The sequence below is a fragment of the Argentina silus genome, assembly GCF_951799395.1.
Source record: "Argentina silus genome assembly, chromosome: 17".
In the NCBI taxonomy this organism is placed as follows: Eukaryota; Metazoa; Chordata; class Actinopteri; order Argentiniformes; family Argentinidae; genus Argentina; species Argentina silus.
Window position 1 is genome coordinate 5,004,826 of NC_139671.1, and position 19,769 is coordinate 5,024,594.

A 19,769-nucleotide genomic window follows, 5' to 3' on the forward strand; every position below is an offset into this window, starting at 1 on the left:
CTCCCTGACACTGCTGCGAAACAATATTAAGAATATTTTTGAACGATGTGTGCTGCATAATAAATACTGTATAAACAGAAAAACCTAAAAATGTGTGTATGACACATTTAGCGGAAATTAAATTGGCATTTTCTTGGTATCTTAATGGCAGTCATGGATCACAAATTTAGAACACTGACACACACAAACTCCTGACGAATGTAATTCTCATTCACACACACTTCTGGCTTTTCTGATGTAAGAGATACCTTGACAGCAATGATTAATGCCATCCTGATATGCAAAAGTGGCCTTTTGTGGAGAACAGAGCAGAAAGGTAGAGAGGGACAGCGTCTTCTGAGGTCAGCTGAGCTGTGCATATGAAGACCTTTTTCTTTCAGAACCTTTTAATATAGAGTCATCATCATTCTTCAAAAAGACCATGGCTTTTTAGCGGTTGGAGGCTGCAAAGGAACATTGTCAACTGATGTAACGTGATGTAATGTGATTTGGCATTAGGACTACTGAAATCGTGCAAAGTTCACATTAGTAGGAATACATTTTGATAGGTTGTACTTAAACTTAAAATATACTACACAAAGTAGCTCAAAACTGCCAACAATCAAAGCATACAGTATTCCATTCTATGACATTTTAATTCCAAGTAATGACAGTTTTATTGTTTCTTATCATGTTTTATTCATTTATTCAAGACCACTATGTCAAATGAGCAGATAGAGAAGGTATATCAACATATTTGCAACAGAATATTTGAAAACTATTTTCATCACTTCTCTAAATTCCGTATGAAACAGTAGCACAGAGGGCAGACATTTTGTTTTTGAACCACACAACACTGTCAGTCACACTATACTGTACAACAAAACCGTTGTAAAAAATCATCATCTAAACATTGGTGATGGGCAGTATATAGCCAAACCATTCAAACTCTTGGCTTTCTCTATGACTTAACAATTTCATATACTCAAAAACTAATATTTATTTGTACTAAAGTAAGAAATATGTTAGAGCAAACAATGCCTTGCTTTTGGCCAGCATTACCAACAAGGAAACATGGAAAAAAGACCTGTAGAACTTTCTCACAAAACAGTCAGATTCACCAGGGGATGTCAAAACAAACCATTCTGGCATGAATTCTTAGTCACTTTGGTAGACATGTTAGGTACACATATTACAAAGGGGAACAACAGTTGTGGTCATTTTGAAAGGTGACACGCACACTGGAGAAATGTTATGCTAAATATGGTGTAAAACAGCCATTTGATTACTTCCAAGTCAGTCATCATGTCCATTCAGTCGTAACATGCTCGTCTTTGGCCTCCAGTGTAGTGACACTTACAGTACAGGACCCTCCAGAAGGGGGTGTCCCTGAGTATATTTACCCCACTAGGAGGCCACCGGTTTGGGTTTGGCCAGGTTGGCCCTGACCCTGGCCTGGTCCACGGCATCCAGCAGGTTCTTGCCGTCCATGGCCAGGTTGTGTGCGGCCGACAGCATCTGTTTCTTACACTCCTCTTTCAGCGAGGTGATCGCGTTCTGCTGGGCGAGACGCATTTTGCTGATCAGCTCCGCCATGTCGTTGTTCAGCAGCTTCTGGGTGCCTTCGATCTGAGTGGAGCAGAGAAGGATTCATGTTAGTCTTGGCGCTGGTCTGTTTCTGTTCAAGCTGATTGCTTTGTCGTTGTCATGTCACAGTGACCAAGGCTAGGCTGATGGCTGTCTTAATGCCCGATGGGCGCCCAGTTACTTTAAGAAGCAGAATTGAATGCAACGCTACTTCATCACTGCTGCAACAACACTTTCAAAGCAGAGAGAGAGATAAGCAGAGAGAGAGATAAGCAGAGAGAGAGATAAGCAGAGAGAGGGACTGGGGACAGGAAATAAAGACGTGGGAGTGAAAAGCAATAGAGAGATTTGACTGTACCTCTGTCCTGATGGACTCGTGTAGGGTGGGCAGTATGTCATCCACGCTGCGAATCAGGGTCCGTAAGGTCAACCCTACAGACTGGTGAGGGAGGGAAAGGGCCATCATTCATCTTTAGAATATGTGAAGTATGGAGAGGTCAGTGTCAAGAAGCCATTTTAAAGTCAGATGCAACTGTAGGCCTATGCCCCTTACTCCGACCCCACACAAACTGTCCCCTCCGTGTCTTACCTTGACAATGTTGATGTACTCTTCAGGTTGTAGCGTGTTGACATCGTTCTTGAGCTGAACCACCACTTTGACCAGCTCCATGACCGACTGGTACACCTTGTCATCGGAGCGGTCCAGTTCAGCAGTGGGGGCAGCCTGCGGGGGGGGGTGAGAGGGAGGGGAAAGGGCTGTGAACTGGACTGTGTGTCCTTGGATGGTTACCATCATTATGCCTTACAACTATTGCTGCATCTTTGGTCTCTGCATCTTCTTAAAGGGGCAATCTGGGATTCAAACAATAACAAAGCGTTCTCACCGCCACTTTATTTAGTAAACAGCTGAGGGATGGGGTTGGAGAAATGTAACCACTCTCAAATACATAGACTGAGCTATGGATTCAATGACTGAACATCCATGGTTTATAGTTATAAATGATAGTTTTAACCATGTTTAGTTGGGTGAGGTAAGACAGTTGAACTAAGCTCATGAGGTGTTTATAAGTGACATGACTATTCTATGGCTATGTATCAATAATTTAAAAGTAAAAGAAATTATGTACAAATCCCAGATTGCTCCCTTAAAGTCTTTATGAATCTGATCATCTTTAATGGCTCCCCAAGGTCGCTAAGTCAGATGGAAGAGAGAGGGATGGGGAGGGAAAGGGTTCATTACCTGAGGAGTGAGGCGTGGTGGCTTCTCTGGCACTGCTGAGATTTTTATGGAGAGAAGAAGGGGTGGTGAAAGAGATGGATATGAGAATGACAGAATGATATCTTTACTTAAATGTGCTTTTACTAAGACCATTAACTCACCATGTCCAGTCTCTGGTTCAGGTGACTAAGGGCAAAGAAAACAAGAATGACGATATATGAACAGACACCACGATCATAGCACTTATGCACAAAAAGTCAAGCCGTATTACCAGTAATATCACATAGCAGGAATAACACAAGTTGTTAGTGTGTAAATGACTACTTTTATACGAACACATGTAAATTGACAGAGAAAACAAATGGACAGACGGTTAAGTCAAACAAACAGACGAACAAATGCCTACCACTGGTCTTGTCTCACCCTCCTGTCCTGTGGGGTCCTGAAAAGGAACAGGCAGGTTCATTTGAAAGAACATGGACATGGACCCTCTCTTTCGGACGGCTCCGAGAGCCAAACTCAGGTCAAGAAAAGAGCATTGAGGGTAAGGGAGTGGGTGAACTAGGGTTAATGTGGTATTCCCCACCAGGAGTCTCTCCTCCTTCTCCAGCCACTTGTTGTCCTCCAACATCTGTTGTTTCTGCTTGCGGAGGGTGTCCTGCATGCGCTGTTTCTCCATCTGCCATAGGCGCTGGGCGTCCTCCTTACTGGAGGGCTCCACCATGAACCCCCCCTCCTGACGGAAGACACAAAGGAGACACATACGTTAGGACAGGCAGGCAAGACAGCACACACACACACACACACACACACACACACACACACACACACACACACACTCTCACATTCTCTCTCTCATAGACACACTCATACACACACTTACACACATACACACACACACACACACACACACACACTTACAGTCCCTCTCTCATAGATACACACACTTTCACACACACACACACACACACACACACACACAACACACACAAGAACACTGTGATTAACCTATTAGCTGATACCATCACACAAAGAGAACCATGTTCAACAATACATGCGCACACTTGAAGAAGAGGTTTGAGGAACATTTGTGGCAACGTTATTGTAGTGAGTCATCTATTTCTCTAAACAAGCCACTTCACTTAAGCTACAGAAGATGAACTGAAAAATGGAAGTCCTTCGATAAACCATGACAGGATCAACCACCGAATTAGACCCAGAGCTAGAAATAGAGTAATTAAGAGTCTTACGCCCACGCTCCGACGTCGCGGGGACATCCTGGGCACCATCAGGGTGCTTCTTGAGTCGATGGGCGACTGGTATTCACATGGGCTCACCAGGTCTGGTGAGCTGGCACACAGAGCCTCATTCAGCTAGACATACAGGAAACACACAGAGATCTGTAGTACTTAACTGAGTAAAATCTCTAACAAAGGGTCAATGGCTTGTAAATCAGTTATTCTAAAGAGGTACAAAGTGGGTACGCTACCTGAATGTGCAGGCCAATACTGAGAGTGTTTCCAAAACGCCCGGGCTTCATTCTAGAAGGCTGTGTAAACAATCGCAGAAAACATTTAAGCAAGTTACGTGGATACTAATGCAAGTATCTGCGTGCGCGCCCGTGTGTGTGTGTCTGCGTGCACACGTGTGTGTGTGTGTGTGTGTGTGTGTGTGTGTGTGTGTGTGTGTGTGTGTGTGTGTGTGTGCTTTGCACCTTGGGAGGAGGCTCATTGAAGTTGAACTTGGGGTCGAAGATCTTGGTGGAGCGTGCTCTGTCCCTGGCCCTTTCCACTTCTTGCTCCTTCTCCATGTTGTGGACATCACTGCAACAGAGAGGACTTCATCATGTGACTTTTGAACAGCAAACAAACAAAACATGCCTTGTGGCAGGATGTGGTGAGCCCCTGTGTTAAGCTTGGGCTCAATCTATTGCTATTGCTATTTTTGACATTTTTGACATTTGGACTTGCAGGACAACTTCAGGATTAAAGGAACAGGTCATTTGCAGGACATGCTACTAGTACCTGATCTTGACCACCAGGTCGGTAAAGGTGGGCCTCTCCCGGGGGTCGTAGGACCAGCAGCGGGTCATGAGGGAGTAGAGAGCAGGGGGGCACTCATCCGGCTTGGGCAGCCTGATGCCCTGCTCCAGCTGGTTGATCACGTCCCTGTTCTCCAGCCAGAAGAAGGGCTGCTGCCCGCGGCTCATGATCTCCCACACACACACAGCTATACAGAGACGCAAGGAGACACACACACACACACATACACACATGCACGTCCGCCACAATGAATTTGAGGGAGAAAATGCAGAAACTGCATGTGATGAGGTGCACAGAACAGTGTTTTTGCTGAAAATCCGTTCAAAATCGTTGAAGGTGGTGGACATTCTTGTCATTTCTCATCTCATGGTAAACACAGGTAGGTCCAGTAGTTGGGTAAGAAAGATAGATAGCTCTGCCAAGCCTTTGGCACCCAGTTAAGTGCCAATAGGAGTATAAACATGCCAGGGAGGGAATTGGATCGCCAAGACATTTAAAAATGAATCATTGCCCCTCGCCAGATTTCAGGGCATTTTTATCATTTCTTAAAGTGCTCTAGGAGGCATTTTAATATCGCTGGTCATTTTATGGACTCATATATTTATCCCTATTCAAAATGCAGGTGATAGGATGAATGAGGTATCGTTCTGAGTAATTCTAGGGAGTACCAAAAGAAACTTTTGGCAAGTAGGTGGGGGAGGATGCACTAGGATAGAAAGTGGACACCTGATTAATTAATTGTTTAAAGGGTGGAAAAACTTACCGAACATCCAGACATCACTAGCCGAGGTAAAGCGTCTGAAATTGATGGATTCAGGAGCCATCCATTTGATAGGCAATCTGGTCACTGAGGCTGTGTGGATGATTTATCAAGAGACCAATATGTGTCAGTATACAAACCTCTATTCCTTATTAGGGCAAAAGTATAAATGCATGCGAGTTGCAAACCAATGGGATTACAGTATAGCGCTCCAACGCCAAACCCCTCTCACCTTACCTTTATAATACTCCTCTTCCTCTATATATCTGGAGAGACCAAAGTCTCCCAGCTTCACACAGTCTGGTGTGGCAACAAGCACATTCCGCACCGCGATGTCTCTGTTGAGAAACAAAACCAGGAATGTTGATGGGCTATGCAAGATTGATTCAATAATAGGCTCTGACAACAAAAGCCGTAAGAAGCCTGGATTTTAGTCACTCTGGTTTTCCTTCAGTCGACTCAGTTCGACATCTCAGGCTCCGAATGAATGTAAATGAGCCAGTAGATTATACTTATTACATTACATGATATACATGTACATTCATAACGTGTCGACCCACTATGTAACACACAAACTCCAGTAGAACCGGCAGGAATTATGAGAGAAAGTAACCAGGTAGAGGTTTATAGAAATTACCTTATGTGAGTTTATTATGAGCTAACCACTCTGTTGCTGTTAACTAGCTAGGTAGCTTCATGTCGTGTGGTGAAGCTAGCGAGCCAGGCTAATAGCAACTAAAGTGGGGGAGCAGGCTAACGGTTGTGTACTGTAGCTTAGCTAGTCAATACAATGCTACAACCAAGTGTTCAATCATGCAGCAAACACAAGGGGGCAAACTAGACTCTTTCTTTCACTTGTGTAGTAAAAGTTCTTTCATTTCGTGTAGATAGATAGATAGATAGATAGATAGATAGATAGATAGATACAATTCACAATATATTTAAATGTAAAACATTTGTTTATTCGCCAGTCAAAAGTAATGGTGTGTCTGGCCAAAACGCAAAAGTGGCTTCCGACCTGTGAACCATGTTGACCCCCCCGAGGTAGACGAGGGCTTTGCAGATCTGCAGACTGAAGAGGCACAGAGTCACATTGGTCAGCACATGCTGGTTCTCTGTCAGGTAGTTCCCAAGCTGGAAGGAGAATGAAAGAAATCCTTTTAAAGGTTAATATGGCCATACATACATACATACATGGCTGCCTGTCAATGTATATTGGGGAAATATGTGACAGGGTGTATATATCTCTATTAAGTTGTGTTTGAATTAATCCTGTTCCCTGGTGAATTGCTGCGAGAAACAAAGAGATCTGGTGGGCGAGATTATCCTGCTTGGCTGCTGCTTACCTCTCCGTACTGGTAGAGCTCCATGACGATCCACACGGGGTCCTCCTCTATGATCCCTATGAGTCTGACGATGTTGGGGTGGTCCAGGTTCTTCATGATCACTGACACACACACACACACACACACACACACACACACACACACACACACACACGCACGCACGCACGCACGCACACACACACACACACACACACAAACACACACAGAGCCAACAATGACACTGTCACAACAATGAACAGCCTAGGAATTGCTTACACTTGAAAAGAAATTACAGGAAATTACAGGAACATAAAAGGTTATTGTTCCTATGAGGTTGGAAGACATATAAATATGTACAGTTTAACCTTACTATTGTATCTATGAAGAGAGATGTAGCCTGTGCACAGTGCCTCGGGGATAAATACTGTTCCAATTATCATTTTACTGCACAATACCTGCTTCGCTCATGAACTTCTCCATGACATCGGGTGAACAGTCTTTACAGGTCTTCACGGCCACGTTGACTCTCTCCCCACACTAGTTCAGAAACACAGAGATCAGTCACACACACACACACACACACACACACACACACACACACACACACACACACACACACACACACACACACACACACACACACACACAGCCTCTGACAGTACAGTACAGTATGTACTTGCCTGCTTTTTGTAAACTCCATCGAAGACTTCCCCGAAGAACCCCGCTCCAAGAATTCGACCAAGAGCAATGTCATTTCTGTCAATTCCGTACTTCACAACTGGAATCACGTATAACACACCAATGAATAGCTGTCACAGAAATTGCCTGGCTTACTGTAAACCTAAGCACAGAGAAGGCTGTAAACGTCAGTCAGGCTGCAAAAGAAAGCGCATCCACTTACCAGACTTCGGCCTTTCGTCTAGAATCTCAGCGTAAATATCAGATCCTGAAAGATATGATAACATATTTATATATCAGTATAAGGTCAACACTGACAGTACCAGAGTTGGGGTGAAATCTTTTTCATAAATTCCGGTAGTAAACTGAATTCCAATTATATAATTGAAAAAAGACATATTTTATTTTCAATGATTTTTCAATCAATTGAAAGAATCTGAGTATCTGGGTATACTGTATGTTCCAATGGTCAGCAACTCAACTGTGTGGGTTCTTTACATTCTACTGTACATTGAAAATAAAAAGCTTTGGAATTGATTTGGAGTCTCAAAACACTTCCTGAATTGATGGAAATTAAAAGGAATTCACCCCAACCCTGGATGGTACAGTATTTGTCAAACAGAGGTTGAAGCTAACAGATGATAACTCACCCATACTATATCTGAAGGAATCAGTCTCCCTTCTGCTCCAGGAAGACAGGAATGGTATGAGAGAACAGATAGGTCATGAATCATGTTTTGAATTATAGCCCCTCATAGCACTGGGTGTCCATTACAATAAAACAGCCTGTCTCATCCATAAATCTAGCTGGCAGCCTCATTTTTCATTTCAGCTTTCATTCTGTGTCCTAAAAACAGACTAAATATTGCTTAAACAATTGAGTACATGACAAGTACATGACAGGTAAAACATTACAAATACTCAGTTATCCACTCACCCAGTGGGTATCTCTGGTAGAGAACTTCGTAAATTGGCATCTATTGGTCACAGAATTAACATACTTTTAGTTTACAGCATAGTGATATTTCGGCTGGGTGTTAGTTAATATTGTTTGCACTGTATTTATTGTTTATATTGTTTGTATTCTTCTTGTTGTAAATAACATTTAGACAATTGTCTTTGTGAGAGGGCTATACAAATATTTTTGACTGATGATTTGTTGATTGAATAGTCTCAGAATAGTCTCAGTAGTCGTCTCAGAAGTGTCTCAGTAGTCGCTTCCTCTCTTAGCCTCCTCTACCTTATTTACACTGATGTGAAGAAAATACCTAGTAGGCATCCACCATTTACCAGTAGGCAGGATATGGCCCTCATTCATCCTATCTTTTCAAATAATTCCAGACGAAGGAGGCAATATGAGGAGAGAATACCAATTCAGACCATTGTGATACAACCCTTACAGCCCCTTTTTACCTTTATTTGGCCTTGATATAAACGATTCTTCAGTGCCATTCTTCAAGCGACAGTAGCCATCGATCAGGTCCACCATGTTCTCTGCCATCGCAAAAGTGGCCACATTGATGGACAGGGGCTAAGGAAAAGATACAAACATGACACATTTTAACACCACAGCGTCATAACATGGACGGCTGACGGGCTTTCAACACTTACTTGTCTGGCTCCCTCTATGTCCAGATTTAGAAGGGCCTTGCCATCACTCTGAGATAAGCATTTGATACTCTTGATCTGTTTGAAGTCAGCTAGGCAGACAGGCTGGGAGTGGGAAAGAAGACATTTTGGAACACTTTACTTGAGGTGTGCCATAACACAATCATGACATTGTTATGAATAATGACATAATGTCAATAATGTGTGTCTTGTCAATACGTAATGTCAACACCATAATCTAACGACCACATCTTGTTGGCTATTTTGACAACTAACACTGTGGTGACAGATACACTGTAATGGTCGAAATTCAAGCTTCTACTTGTGTCATGATGTCATGATGTCAGTGCTGTGATGTAAGGTACATGATCTAGTCCATACTCACTGCTGAGTCCTTCTGGGTGCGTTGGCGAATGCCTCTAGCCCCTAAAACCAGCTCCACTGCCAGACTCCATCCTTGCTGTTGACCAACATTGGTGTTGAGGGTTCATGTCAGAATATAAATAAGGTGCATCATAGATTATTATCATTAGCACTGACAAACTGTTTATTAATAGTCATCCTAAACCGTAATGGTGATATCAGCAATACAGACAGACAATAACAGTTATTTTCATGATCAAAGCGATTGCATGTAGAAGTCCAGGCATGTTAAAATATGTTAAAATACAAAATGTGGTATTCTAATGATTCTTAAGTCCTGACTAAACACAACTGTTACACCGTAACAAAAGGATGTCTCCGGACCTCACTCTGGGTACTTTGAGGGCCCGGGGCTTCTAGTGTTAAAATGCAGGCCAATAACATTTATTGACAACATTTTGAATACAGAAGTAACACTTATTTATTAGTTTGGTTGGCACTTGCTCCACATTCAAATTATGTTAATACAAGCAGGCAGTAATAATACTCACCACTAGCTCACAGGGGTAGACCTCCTCGTCAAAGTTGACACATTCTATGAAGGCCTCGAAGAACTTGACCATGCACTCCTCCTCCTTGAGTGTGGCGTACTGCTGAAACGTCTGCTGGATCAGCTTCCGAAGGTGTCTCGCCTGTTACACCACAGCATAGGTCAAACGTCAATTCTGTTTCAGTCATTTTATGCACCATGTAAACTAATATCTCAAAACAGAACGACGTGTTGAAATAGATGATACGCAGAGACCAGAGTTTACCTTCATGCTGTCAATCAGCGACTGGGGAAAGAATAGGTCCAGGCCCACTTCCTTTCTTCATTGGTCAAATAAAAAAACATTTATGGCCACCATTTAGAATCAAATGTAAGTTTTTAAATGATACTAAACAAAACACACTCATAGGAGTAACTACTTACTCGAGCAATTCAAAATTGGACTTCTTTTCCAGACCTTTAGCATTCATGTCTTTATAAAACCTCCTGAGAAGGGTGCAAGGATACATACAGTATATAGTAGTTAAGAGACATAACATGGTATATAAGAAACAAAACAAATAGCTAAAAAGCATAACATCTTACATAGAAATGACTAAGTACAGTTTACAATACTCCCCCATTTCCCAATATCTCACTGAGTTCCAGGGTTGGGCTAATATTCCTGTTAAATCCCATCAAATCAGGAAGTGTTTTGCAACTCCAATTCAATTCCAAATACCAACGCTTTTTATTTCAATTTACAGAAGATTGTAAAGAACACACGCAGTTGAGTTGCTGACTATGAGAACATGCAGCATACCCAGAGAAATGATTCGTGCTGTTTACTCAGTAACTGTGGAGTACAAAGGAATGCTCAAAGGAATGCACTGCCTCACCTGATCTCCAGACAGCCAAGCTGTAGGGCCATTCCATCACTGACTTTACTAGCATGGTGTTGCATGTAGTCACTGCGTACCTGCCAGTTGCCACAGATGACAGATAAGCTTTATTTATTAATAAAGACTTCTACATTGTGACCAAAGTTATTTTTTATTTCACTTTTAGCTACTTCTGCATTGCTACTTCTGCATTACCTGTTGGTAGAAATACAGTAACGTGGTCCTATCTTCTTTAAACTTCTCCAGGAAATTATCTGGGATATAACGGACCCGCAGGTCATACCTGTGAAGAGGACACAGATATAGAAGCACACAGAAATGCCATGAACTGTATTTGGACTTGCTTATAATAATAATATAACAAAACATGTTGATTCTCAACAATCAAATGAGGGTGCTTAGAACCTCTGCACTCAAGAACAATGTTGACTTCTAAGGGAATAGCGCAAAGGGTATTACAACCCTCAGGAAAGATATAATCATGGATTCGATCAAAAGGATCCATCCGTCCCCTTACCTCCACTCTGCCTCCACGTGGTGGCTCTCATAACGCTGCTCCACCTCCCCTACGGTCATGTCTGGGTGCAGCCAGTGAAGCTCATCTGACTTCAGGTGCTTCAGCAGCAGCCCATAGCAGTCCTTGTTTTGGATGTTGGGCCCTAGTCTCCCACTGATCAAGATAGACTGGATGATAGCCTGATGGAGGGCAATCATCAGTTTAGTATTTTATAATAATACTACAAATTAGTATTAAGGTCACTTTATACGTCCATTATCACGAGGTAACTTGATAATAGAAATTATTCTCTGTTATAGCTTACAGTTTCATTATTCTCTGTCATAGCTTACAGTTTCATTATTCTCTGTTATAGCTGACAGTTTCATTTGAAACAGTTTTGGACACAACTGCTGCATAGGGATTATGAGGAAGAACACTTGTATTTGGAATGAGTCATGTAATCTTAACCCTAACCCAAGACTACCTTCTGTTTAACATTCTAGTAAACTTCTTTCATACATTTATAACAGTTCTAAGTTTTGTGGTCATATTAAAATGAAATTACAAAGAAAGAACTATTACAAAAACTGTAATATACAGTGCCCTCCGAAATTATTAGAAAGAACAACAACAAAGCGGTCACCCACCACATTTTTGTTGATAAAAAGCTGAGGCATGGGGCTGGAGAAACGTAACCACTCTCAAATTCATAGACGGAGCTTTGGATGCAAGGACTGACCATCCATGAGATCAAAATTATAGTTTTAACCATGTTCTTTACCTATACAATGTTTGTTTACGATGACATTGTTTAAAACAAACTGACATTTTGGGTTCTGATGGGGTAAGACAGCTGTGTGACATCACTACTCTACCACAAACATGATATGACAAAAAAAAAACACACACACATTTGAAAGACATCTAAAGACATTCCTGTCTTTAAATTCATGTGAAGGCCTGTATGAGTCAAATGGTAATAATTTGTACGTCAGTCAGTGCAGACTTGTACACACATCCTCAAAACTTGCCAACCTTTCTTGACTTCTCAAACGCAGCCTCTTTCTTACTATAATACAAAACATGACAACGTTGGGCTGTAAAGCCATGTGGGAAATTAAGGCATTAATCTGTTATATTCTACAAGAATGAATGGCTATATATCATTAATTTAAATTCAGAAATTGGATGTACTAATCTCAGATTGCCCTGTTAACTCTCTGCACACTTAACTCCCACTTTACCGCAAATAATTCATTCATGTCAATAGGAGGCTAGCACGAGGTCAAGTGTGCGCTGAGTCTGATTACCCCCCACCACCCCACATATTCTCAATGTTGCTCACCCTGATTTGGCAGGAACTGTCGCACTTGACCAGCTTGAAGTTCTTGCCTAGGTTGTTGTTGGTGGTGAAGCAAACTTTGAGGATCTTGACGGGCCCGTCTCCGGTGAAGCCTGTTTCGGGGCTCAGCTCTGGGCCATTGTGGCCTGGGCTGGATAGCTTCCAGGATAGGGTTTTGGTGTCGCCCGACATCACCTCATACATTCTCAAGGTAGGAAGGACACTATCATATTGACATCATCCCTAGAGAGAATGAAAGTAAAGACATGGTTAAGAGATGGTTACCTTATTGCTTTAACAGGCACAACAGGCTCAATTAAACCAAACCTGCATGGCAGTGTTTACCAATACAAAGTTGCGAATAAATAACCCCCTAAATATCCCCTTTCCTCCTCAAGTCAAACAAAAGTAGTTTTGGGGTAATGTAGACATCCCTCAAAGATGGGAAGCTGCTTTTCAGAATACCGAGTCCACAAGACTGCATGGGATACAGTTTGTAAACAAATACTATGCAACTATTACTATCCACTGTGGTATTCCAATAATGTGCTTTTAATGGGTTTGTAAAGGTTAATGGTTGGTTTAACGGTTAATAAAGGTTAAATTAAATAAATAAAAAAGAATATGCGATCAAATGCATTGGGTTATCATGTCCAGACACACTTTACAGTTGATTCACAGATCTACAGATGACATTCCTGTCTTTAAATTCATGTGAAGGCCTGTATGAATCACAAGGTAATACTTGTATGCCAGTCAGTGCAGATTTGTACACACATCCTCAAAACATGCCAACCTTTCTTGATTTCTTAAACGCAGCCACTTTCTTACTATAATACAAAACATGACATTGGGCTTTACAGCCCTAAAGACCTCTTCACCCCCACTACCCCCCTGTACAAGTTTCTCTCCTATTAATTAAAAAAATCCTTCTTCTAGCATTGTGACTGCCAACGGTCCCTGGTCCTAGCATTGATTACTTTATCTTATGATGACTGATGGACAGATGATTCACTTACTTAAACAAATGTATTTGTTGTAAGTCGCTTTGGATAAAGCCGTCTGCTAAATGCCATAAATGTAACTGTAAATGTAAACATCAAACCTCCAGTGACAGTAACAACAACACCAAAAGCTGTGAGGGGAAAATGCGTGAGAAATGAAATGAAACCAGCAGCTCCTACCCATCAGACCTGAAACAAAACAACAGCTAAAGTCGAAAGGGGAATGGTTCCGCACATACTGTTTTCTTACACCATTGTCAGTTACGCAAGCAGCACACGTTACCTCTGTCCATTTTGTCTGTGCTGAATTCAAAGTCAGTTAAAGCTGGGATTTATGGAGCCAATGTTCTGTTTGTTCTTCCCTTCATCAGACAATGACACTTCAAAGAAAATGTGTCCTGAAGATTGGAGATTCTGTACCATCCAGCTGGCATCAACACTTCTGATGATTCATTTCAAGCAGACATAAAGGTCATGAACCAGAGTGTACACAGCTATGCACCTGGAAACACCTGGTGATATCACTACTCAACCATAAACATGATATGGTAGCAAAAAGACAAAAAAAAACACACATCTGAAAAGGCCTTCTTATAATAACTGGTCTCGTCCCTTGTTTTTTCCACATAAAGCAATAAACCTGACCTACTCAAATCGAAAACAAATCAGAGTACTCTTAGTCAGTATTGATATGTTACCTAATACTGTATCAGTACAGTACGTATCAGTCTCTCAAATTGTAGCCCAGGTTATGACTCAAAGAACACAATGCAAACCGCTACAGTACATACCTGGATAAGACTTAGTTGTCACCATACCTGGCTTGCTTACTAGTTACTGTAAAGACTTTTACAGTTACGCACCTTACAATCTCTTCCATGAGATAAAGTATCTGGCTGACATGTTATCTTTCCATAAATGAGGCCCTGGGGTAACTTAGTCTGCTGTGTCGAGTACAGAGCTCCATTTGAGTGTGTTCTCAGGGCTTCCGCTGTTGTTGGAGAGGGTACTGTTTTGTTAGCCTGAGGCGCTGAATTCCTCAACAGGGCCCTGTGTGTGTGTGTGTGTGTGTGTGTGTGTGTGTGTGTGTGTGTGTGTGTGTGTGTGTGTGTGTGTGTGTGTGTGGGTGTGTGTGTGTGTCTGTGTGTCTGTCTGTGTGTGTGTGTGTGTGTGTGTGTGTATGTGTGTGTGTGAGTGAGAGATGACTCCCCACAGCGTGGCTAGCACCTAGCACCACCACCTGGGTGTGGGATACATGGAGGGCTGGGCTAAAGGGGGATTATATGGGAGTGATGCTACACTGTGGGGTATGTTTATGGAACGTATGACAGACATATACATTCCAATGTTCATGTGAGAATTGAAAAACATCATTGCAAATGTGTGAAACTTGTAGGATAGTACTATGATATAGATATCGATATATATTTCATAGAACTGATAGTGGTTTAGAGTGCATAGACTATTACATAATAGACAAGTAATGGCGGGTATATCATACAATAATCTTCATTAAATGGGACGTACAGTATTTCAGAATACTCTGATGAAGCACACTCTGAAGTATGTGGTTCTGCGCAGGACTGCTTACAGTAAACTCCATTATCGGTTATGTTACCAAATGCTTGTGCTGGTTTTACATTTCAAGACGTGTCCTGGTTACAAACGTTTGCGCAGGGCGAAAGCAAAGATTGCCATGTAGTGTATATAGTTGTCAATGAGAGGTGAGCAGGGAAAACAGTTGAAAACAGGTTTTTGTCACTTTACAAATCAGTTATTCGGCTCCAAATGAAGCTTATAGGGATCATCCTTGCCTGCTTTCATATACAAGAACGTGGCGCAAAAGAGATTTGAGGTGGTATTAGGTTGCATGCATATTTTAATTGAGTTTTCACAATAACAATAAATGGAAAAATACATTAACCCTATATTGTAAACTGACCACGCCACACACATAGTTAAACAGTTGCCGGGGCACACATGACTTGTCCACAATCTTACCCAAGATTGAGCAACCCTGGTTCTGCTACAGATAACAAGTGTGTGAGACGTGACCTCTAAGGATTTTAACCTCTAACAGGCAAACACAAACCCAAGAGCAATGGGCCACAGATATGACTGCATTCTCCAACACAGAAAATAGTTTTCTGGACCCTGACATAAGAGGAACGAGAGGGTGAATTAATCGGTGAGTAAAAATCTGGGTCTTCAAGAAAAGAAACTCCAGCAAACAAGCATTCTTGCAACAAAAAATGCTAGTGTGCTAGACTCTCTTTTCTCTTAAAGTATTTTTTTTTCTCTTTGAGCCCTTGGAGAAACTGTATGTGTGCAAACATTCTCTTTTGAACTGAATATCTGGGCCTAATGAATTCTGAATGAATAAGGGTCATTATTGGATAATGTGTTCAATGTACAGTGCATTCGGAAAGTATTCAGACCCCTTAACCTTTTCCACATTTTTGACAGTGCATGTCAGAGAAAAAAACAGGCCATGAGGTCGAAGGAATTGTCCGTAGACCTCCGAGACAGGATTGTGTCGAGACACAGATCTGGGGAAGGGTACAAAAAAATGTCTGCAGTATTGAAGGTCCCCAAGAACACAGTAGCCACAGTAGACAAGAAAACAGTAGACAACGCAGGAGTGGCTTTGGGACAAGTCTCTGAATGTCCTTGAGTGGCCCAGCCAAAGCTCGGACTTGAACCCAATCAAACATCTCTGGACAGACCTGAAAATAGCTGTGCGCTGACGCTCCCCATCCAACCTGGCAGAGCTTGAGAGGATCTGCAGAGAAGAATGGGAGAAACTCCCCTAATACAGGTGTGCCAAGCTTGTAGCGTCATACCCAAGAAGACTTGAGGCTGTAATCGCTGCCAAAGGTGCTTCAACAAAGTACTGAGTAAACGGTCTGAATACTTATGTAAATGTGATATTTCATTTTTACATTTTTAATAAATTAGCAAACATTTAGAAAAACCTGTTTTGGCTTTGTCATTATGGGGTATTGTGTGTAGATTGATGAGGGAAAAAAATGAATTTAATCCATTTTAGAATAATGCTGTAACATAACAAAATGTGGAAAAAGTGAAGGGGTCTGAATACTTTCCGAATGCACTGTATATCCTTTCAAAAGCACAAGGGGTGCTCATTTAGATTGTTGACTTTGATAACCCTCTCATATCTATCTGACTGTGTGACCACTCCAGGTTTTCAGGCTTAACTAACCCATCCTTCCCTGGGACATACTCCTGCCGGTTCTGACACATCATCATGCCAGTGCTTGAGTTGTTATGGCAACACTGTTCCCATGGGAGATCTTATCAGGTTCTGGGTAGATGAAGTTACTCTTCAACACACAGCCATAACCACCGCTGAAAGGGGGGGGGGGGGGGTCCACCCAAGCAAGAATTGGTTTAACGTGTTGTAGCTACTTTCTCAAAGGATTTCCCCAGGCTTTTCATACTAGGAAGCATGTGCAATAAGAAGCGATCCTTCAGTATATTCAGCACTTCAGTCTGTTCATTTTCTGGCAGGGGATGTCCAAATCTGTGTAATATTCATTTGGCATGTTGTAGCTAGAACGGCTGCAATGTATTACTGTCTGATAACACTTATTTTCACCCAAAATGAAATGAGTTAGGCGATGGTAGTTATCTGGTAAAGAATAGTGGGGGAGCAGTGTACTTGTTTGCCCAATGGGCCAGGCACATTCAATACTGGGGCTGGGTTGCCTACCTTTAAAGAGCCATACATTGTAAAACATTTGACCAACTTCTAATACATTATACAGTTAGTACAACCGTTTTTAATGCAAAAGTCACTATATTGAATATCATAATATCATCAAGAGAGAACTGTCTACCTCTATCACCTATCCTGCATTTCCATCTTAAACTATAGGAGTAAGATATATGAACCATAGCAAAAAAAACAACTGTAGCATTGAAATCTGAGACCACAAAATTGCTATTCAACATCTTGCCTGGTTTCAGTCAGAAATAATTATCTGAAGATTGAGTGGCTAACATGTCTAGGTCTTGCCTGCTGTAGATAACGATGGATGGGTGGAAAATCGTCAACAGGTTCATGCTACCGCCTCAGCTACTGACAGAAGAGGCAGAGACAAACTGGTGCAATGGTGCTTAAAATGGAAGCTATTAAATGCCATGATATTAGAAAGACAATGTTTACAATGAAGTAAACCAACCTTAAATGTTTTATTGTAATAAGGTCAAACTATTTCACTGACCTCAATAGGCATTTCCAGGTCATACAATAGGCATGTCCAGGTCATACTGTTGTGAATGAATGGCTATAATGTGCTGAAATGACCATTAAACAGCTGGACAAATCCCAGATTGTGCTTGGAGCGCTGCACAGTTGTCTACATTTAATGAGTAAGCATTAAGCATTAAGCATTAAGCTCTTTTCCCTGTGGATTGTTTGGAATAAACTGACAAACATCCATAGTTTCTCATCTCCTCTATGTTTAAATACATACAGTAAGTCTGGAAAAACAATGTAATTTCCTTTTCTTGGTGACCAACTGCTCACAGTTGATATTATGGGGCGGTTTCCTGGACACAGATTAAGCCTAGTCTTGGACTAAATCACACTTTACATGGAAAATCACCATTGATTATGCTTTTTAGTCAGGGACTAGGCTCAATCTGTGTCTGGGAAACAGCTCCTATATGTTTAAAGACCTTAATTTCGAAAAGCGTTTTAAATTGGGCATTTATAGGGCACCCATTTCATCACATTGGACGTTGTACACTACAGCATATTCATAACGATTGCGATTAAAAACCGCCAAAATACTATTACCACTAACAGAAAAATAAGCACAAGCAGACAAATAAACAGAACTTGTGTGTTCATGTGTTCCTATGCAACTAATCCCCATAGTTCCCTTTTCTATAAGGAAGGAATTGCAAATGTCAGGCCTATGTTTTGGAGAGGGGTTGCATATTACAACGTCATGACCCCAGGCACTGGAATGTGTGTCAACAATTTCACCTGCACAGACTTGCTTTGATAATGGAGATCCTTAGAAATCTGGTAGCAAACTTAGGGAGCTATTTCACACATTGTGCTTATATTGTTCAAGTTAAAATGCTTAAAACCAATGATATTTATTCCATACATAGGCTAGTCTTGAGACAACATAAATGATTACTAATTCTAAGTGAACTTCACAACTTGATTACTTCACTTTTCGTTTCCCATACGCAATAACACGGTTGTACAATTTTAAATGACAGTATAAGACATGATAGAGAGACCTGATAGATAGACCTGGGTAGCTATGAACACCTTGACGCATGACGCAGGTCTGGCTCACCTGGTGTTGTAAGCCCACTTGTAAAAACACTTCGCATAGGAATAATACTTGTGTCTTACCTGATTTGAGGACATTTTCCTCCAAGCGTATGAGCGCGGAAATGTTTGATTGTATTCCTTGCAGACCGGTTTGTTTTGTAGGCCTGCTCCGTTATGTTACTCAGGTACTACCACGGAGAAGAGGCAAAGGTATACTGTATTTGCTAAGCCACTCCCTTGCTCCTGCAAAGCAACTACTACACTACTTCCTTATTGTAGTGAGTTCTTGAGCAAGTGTCAGTTGTGACAGCTGTGAGAGTCAGTAAGTATGGTTTTAAACCAAGTTTGTAAAAAACAAACAAAAAAGGTTTTGAAAGATAACTTAAGTGATTGGACCAATATTCTCTATTGCAGTTGGTCTTTGGCGCACACACACACAAACTATTCCAAAAACACTAGAGTAGTGACGTAGAAACATCCTATGTAACGTGTAACGCCTCTTCACAATGTTCTGTATTACCGTGTTATTACCCTTGTAAGTATTGCAATTACTAATGTTACTAGGGTTACTGCGGTGTAGAATATAACCGTACAATTTTAAAGTTATCAGAT

The 19,769-nt window shown here is 41.5% G+C and overlaps 1 protein-coding gene across 1 annotated transcript; it reads right to left on the reverse strand.

Annotated features, from left to right (window-relative positions):
- Positions 1 to 666: 666 nt before the first annotated feature.
- ptk2bb (protein tyrosine kinase 2 beta, b) lies at positions 667 to 19,378 on the reverse strand. The gene is made up of 31 exons (XM_083688276.1): positions 19,239 to 19,378; positions 12,837 to 13,076; positions 11,510 to 11,688; positions 11,188 to 11,275; positions 10,990 to 11,069; positions 10,535 to 10,597; positions 10,377 to 10,431; positions 10,113 to 10,253; positions 9,584 to 9,658; positions 9,202 to 9,303; positions 9,004 to 9,121; positions 8,528 to 8,567; positions 8,241 to 8,272; positions 7,814 to 7,858; positions 7,593 to 7,690; positions 7,368 to 7,449; positions 6,934 to 7,034; positions 6,606 to 6,721; positions 5,825 to 5,925; positions 5,591 to 5,680; positions 4,810 to 5,014; positions 4,500 to 4,608; positions 4,275 to 4,334; positions 4,036 to 4,158; positions 3,372 to 3,521; positions 3,192 to 3,227; positions 2,947 to 2,971; positions 2,807 to 2,841; positions 2,156 to 2,290; positions 1,925 to 2,005; positions 667 to 1,608 (listed from the first exon to the last, which is right to left on the reverse strand). Exons 2-31 carry the CDS (start codon positions 13,035 to 13,037, stop codon positions 1,387 to 1,389), a joined length of 2,988 nt encoding a protein of 995 aa, XP_083544402.1. The 5' UTR covers positions 13,038 to 13,076; positions 19,239 to 19,378; the 3' UTR covers positions 667 to 1,386.
- Between the last annotated feature and the right edge of the window lie 391 nt (positions 19,379 to 19,769).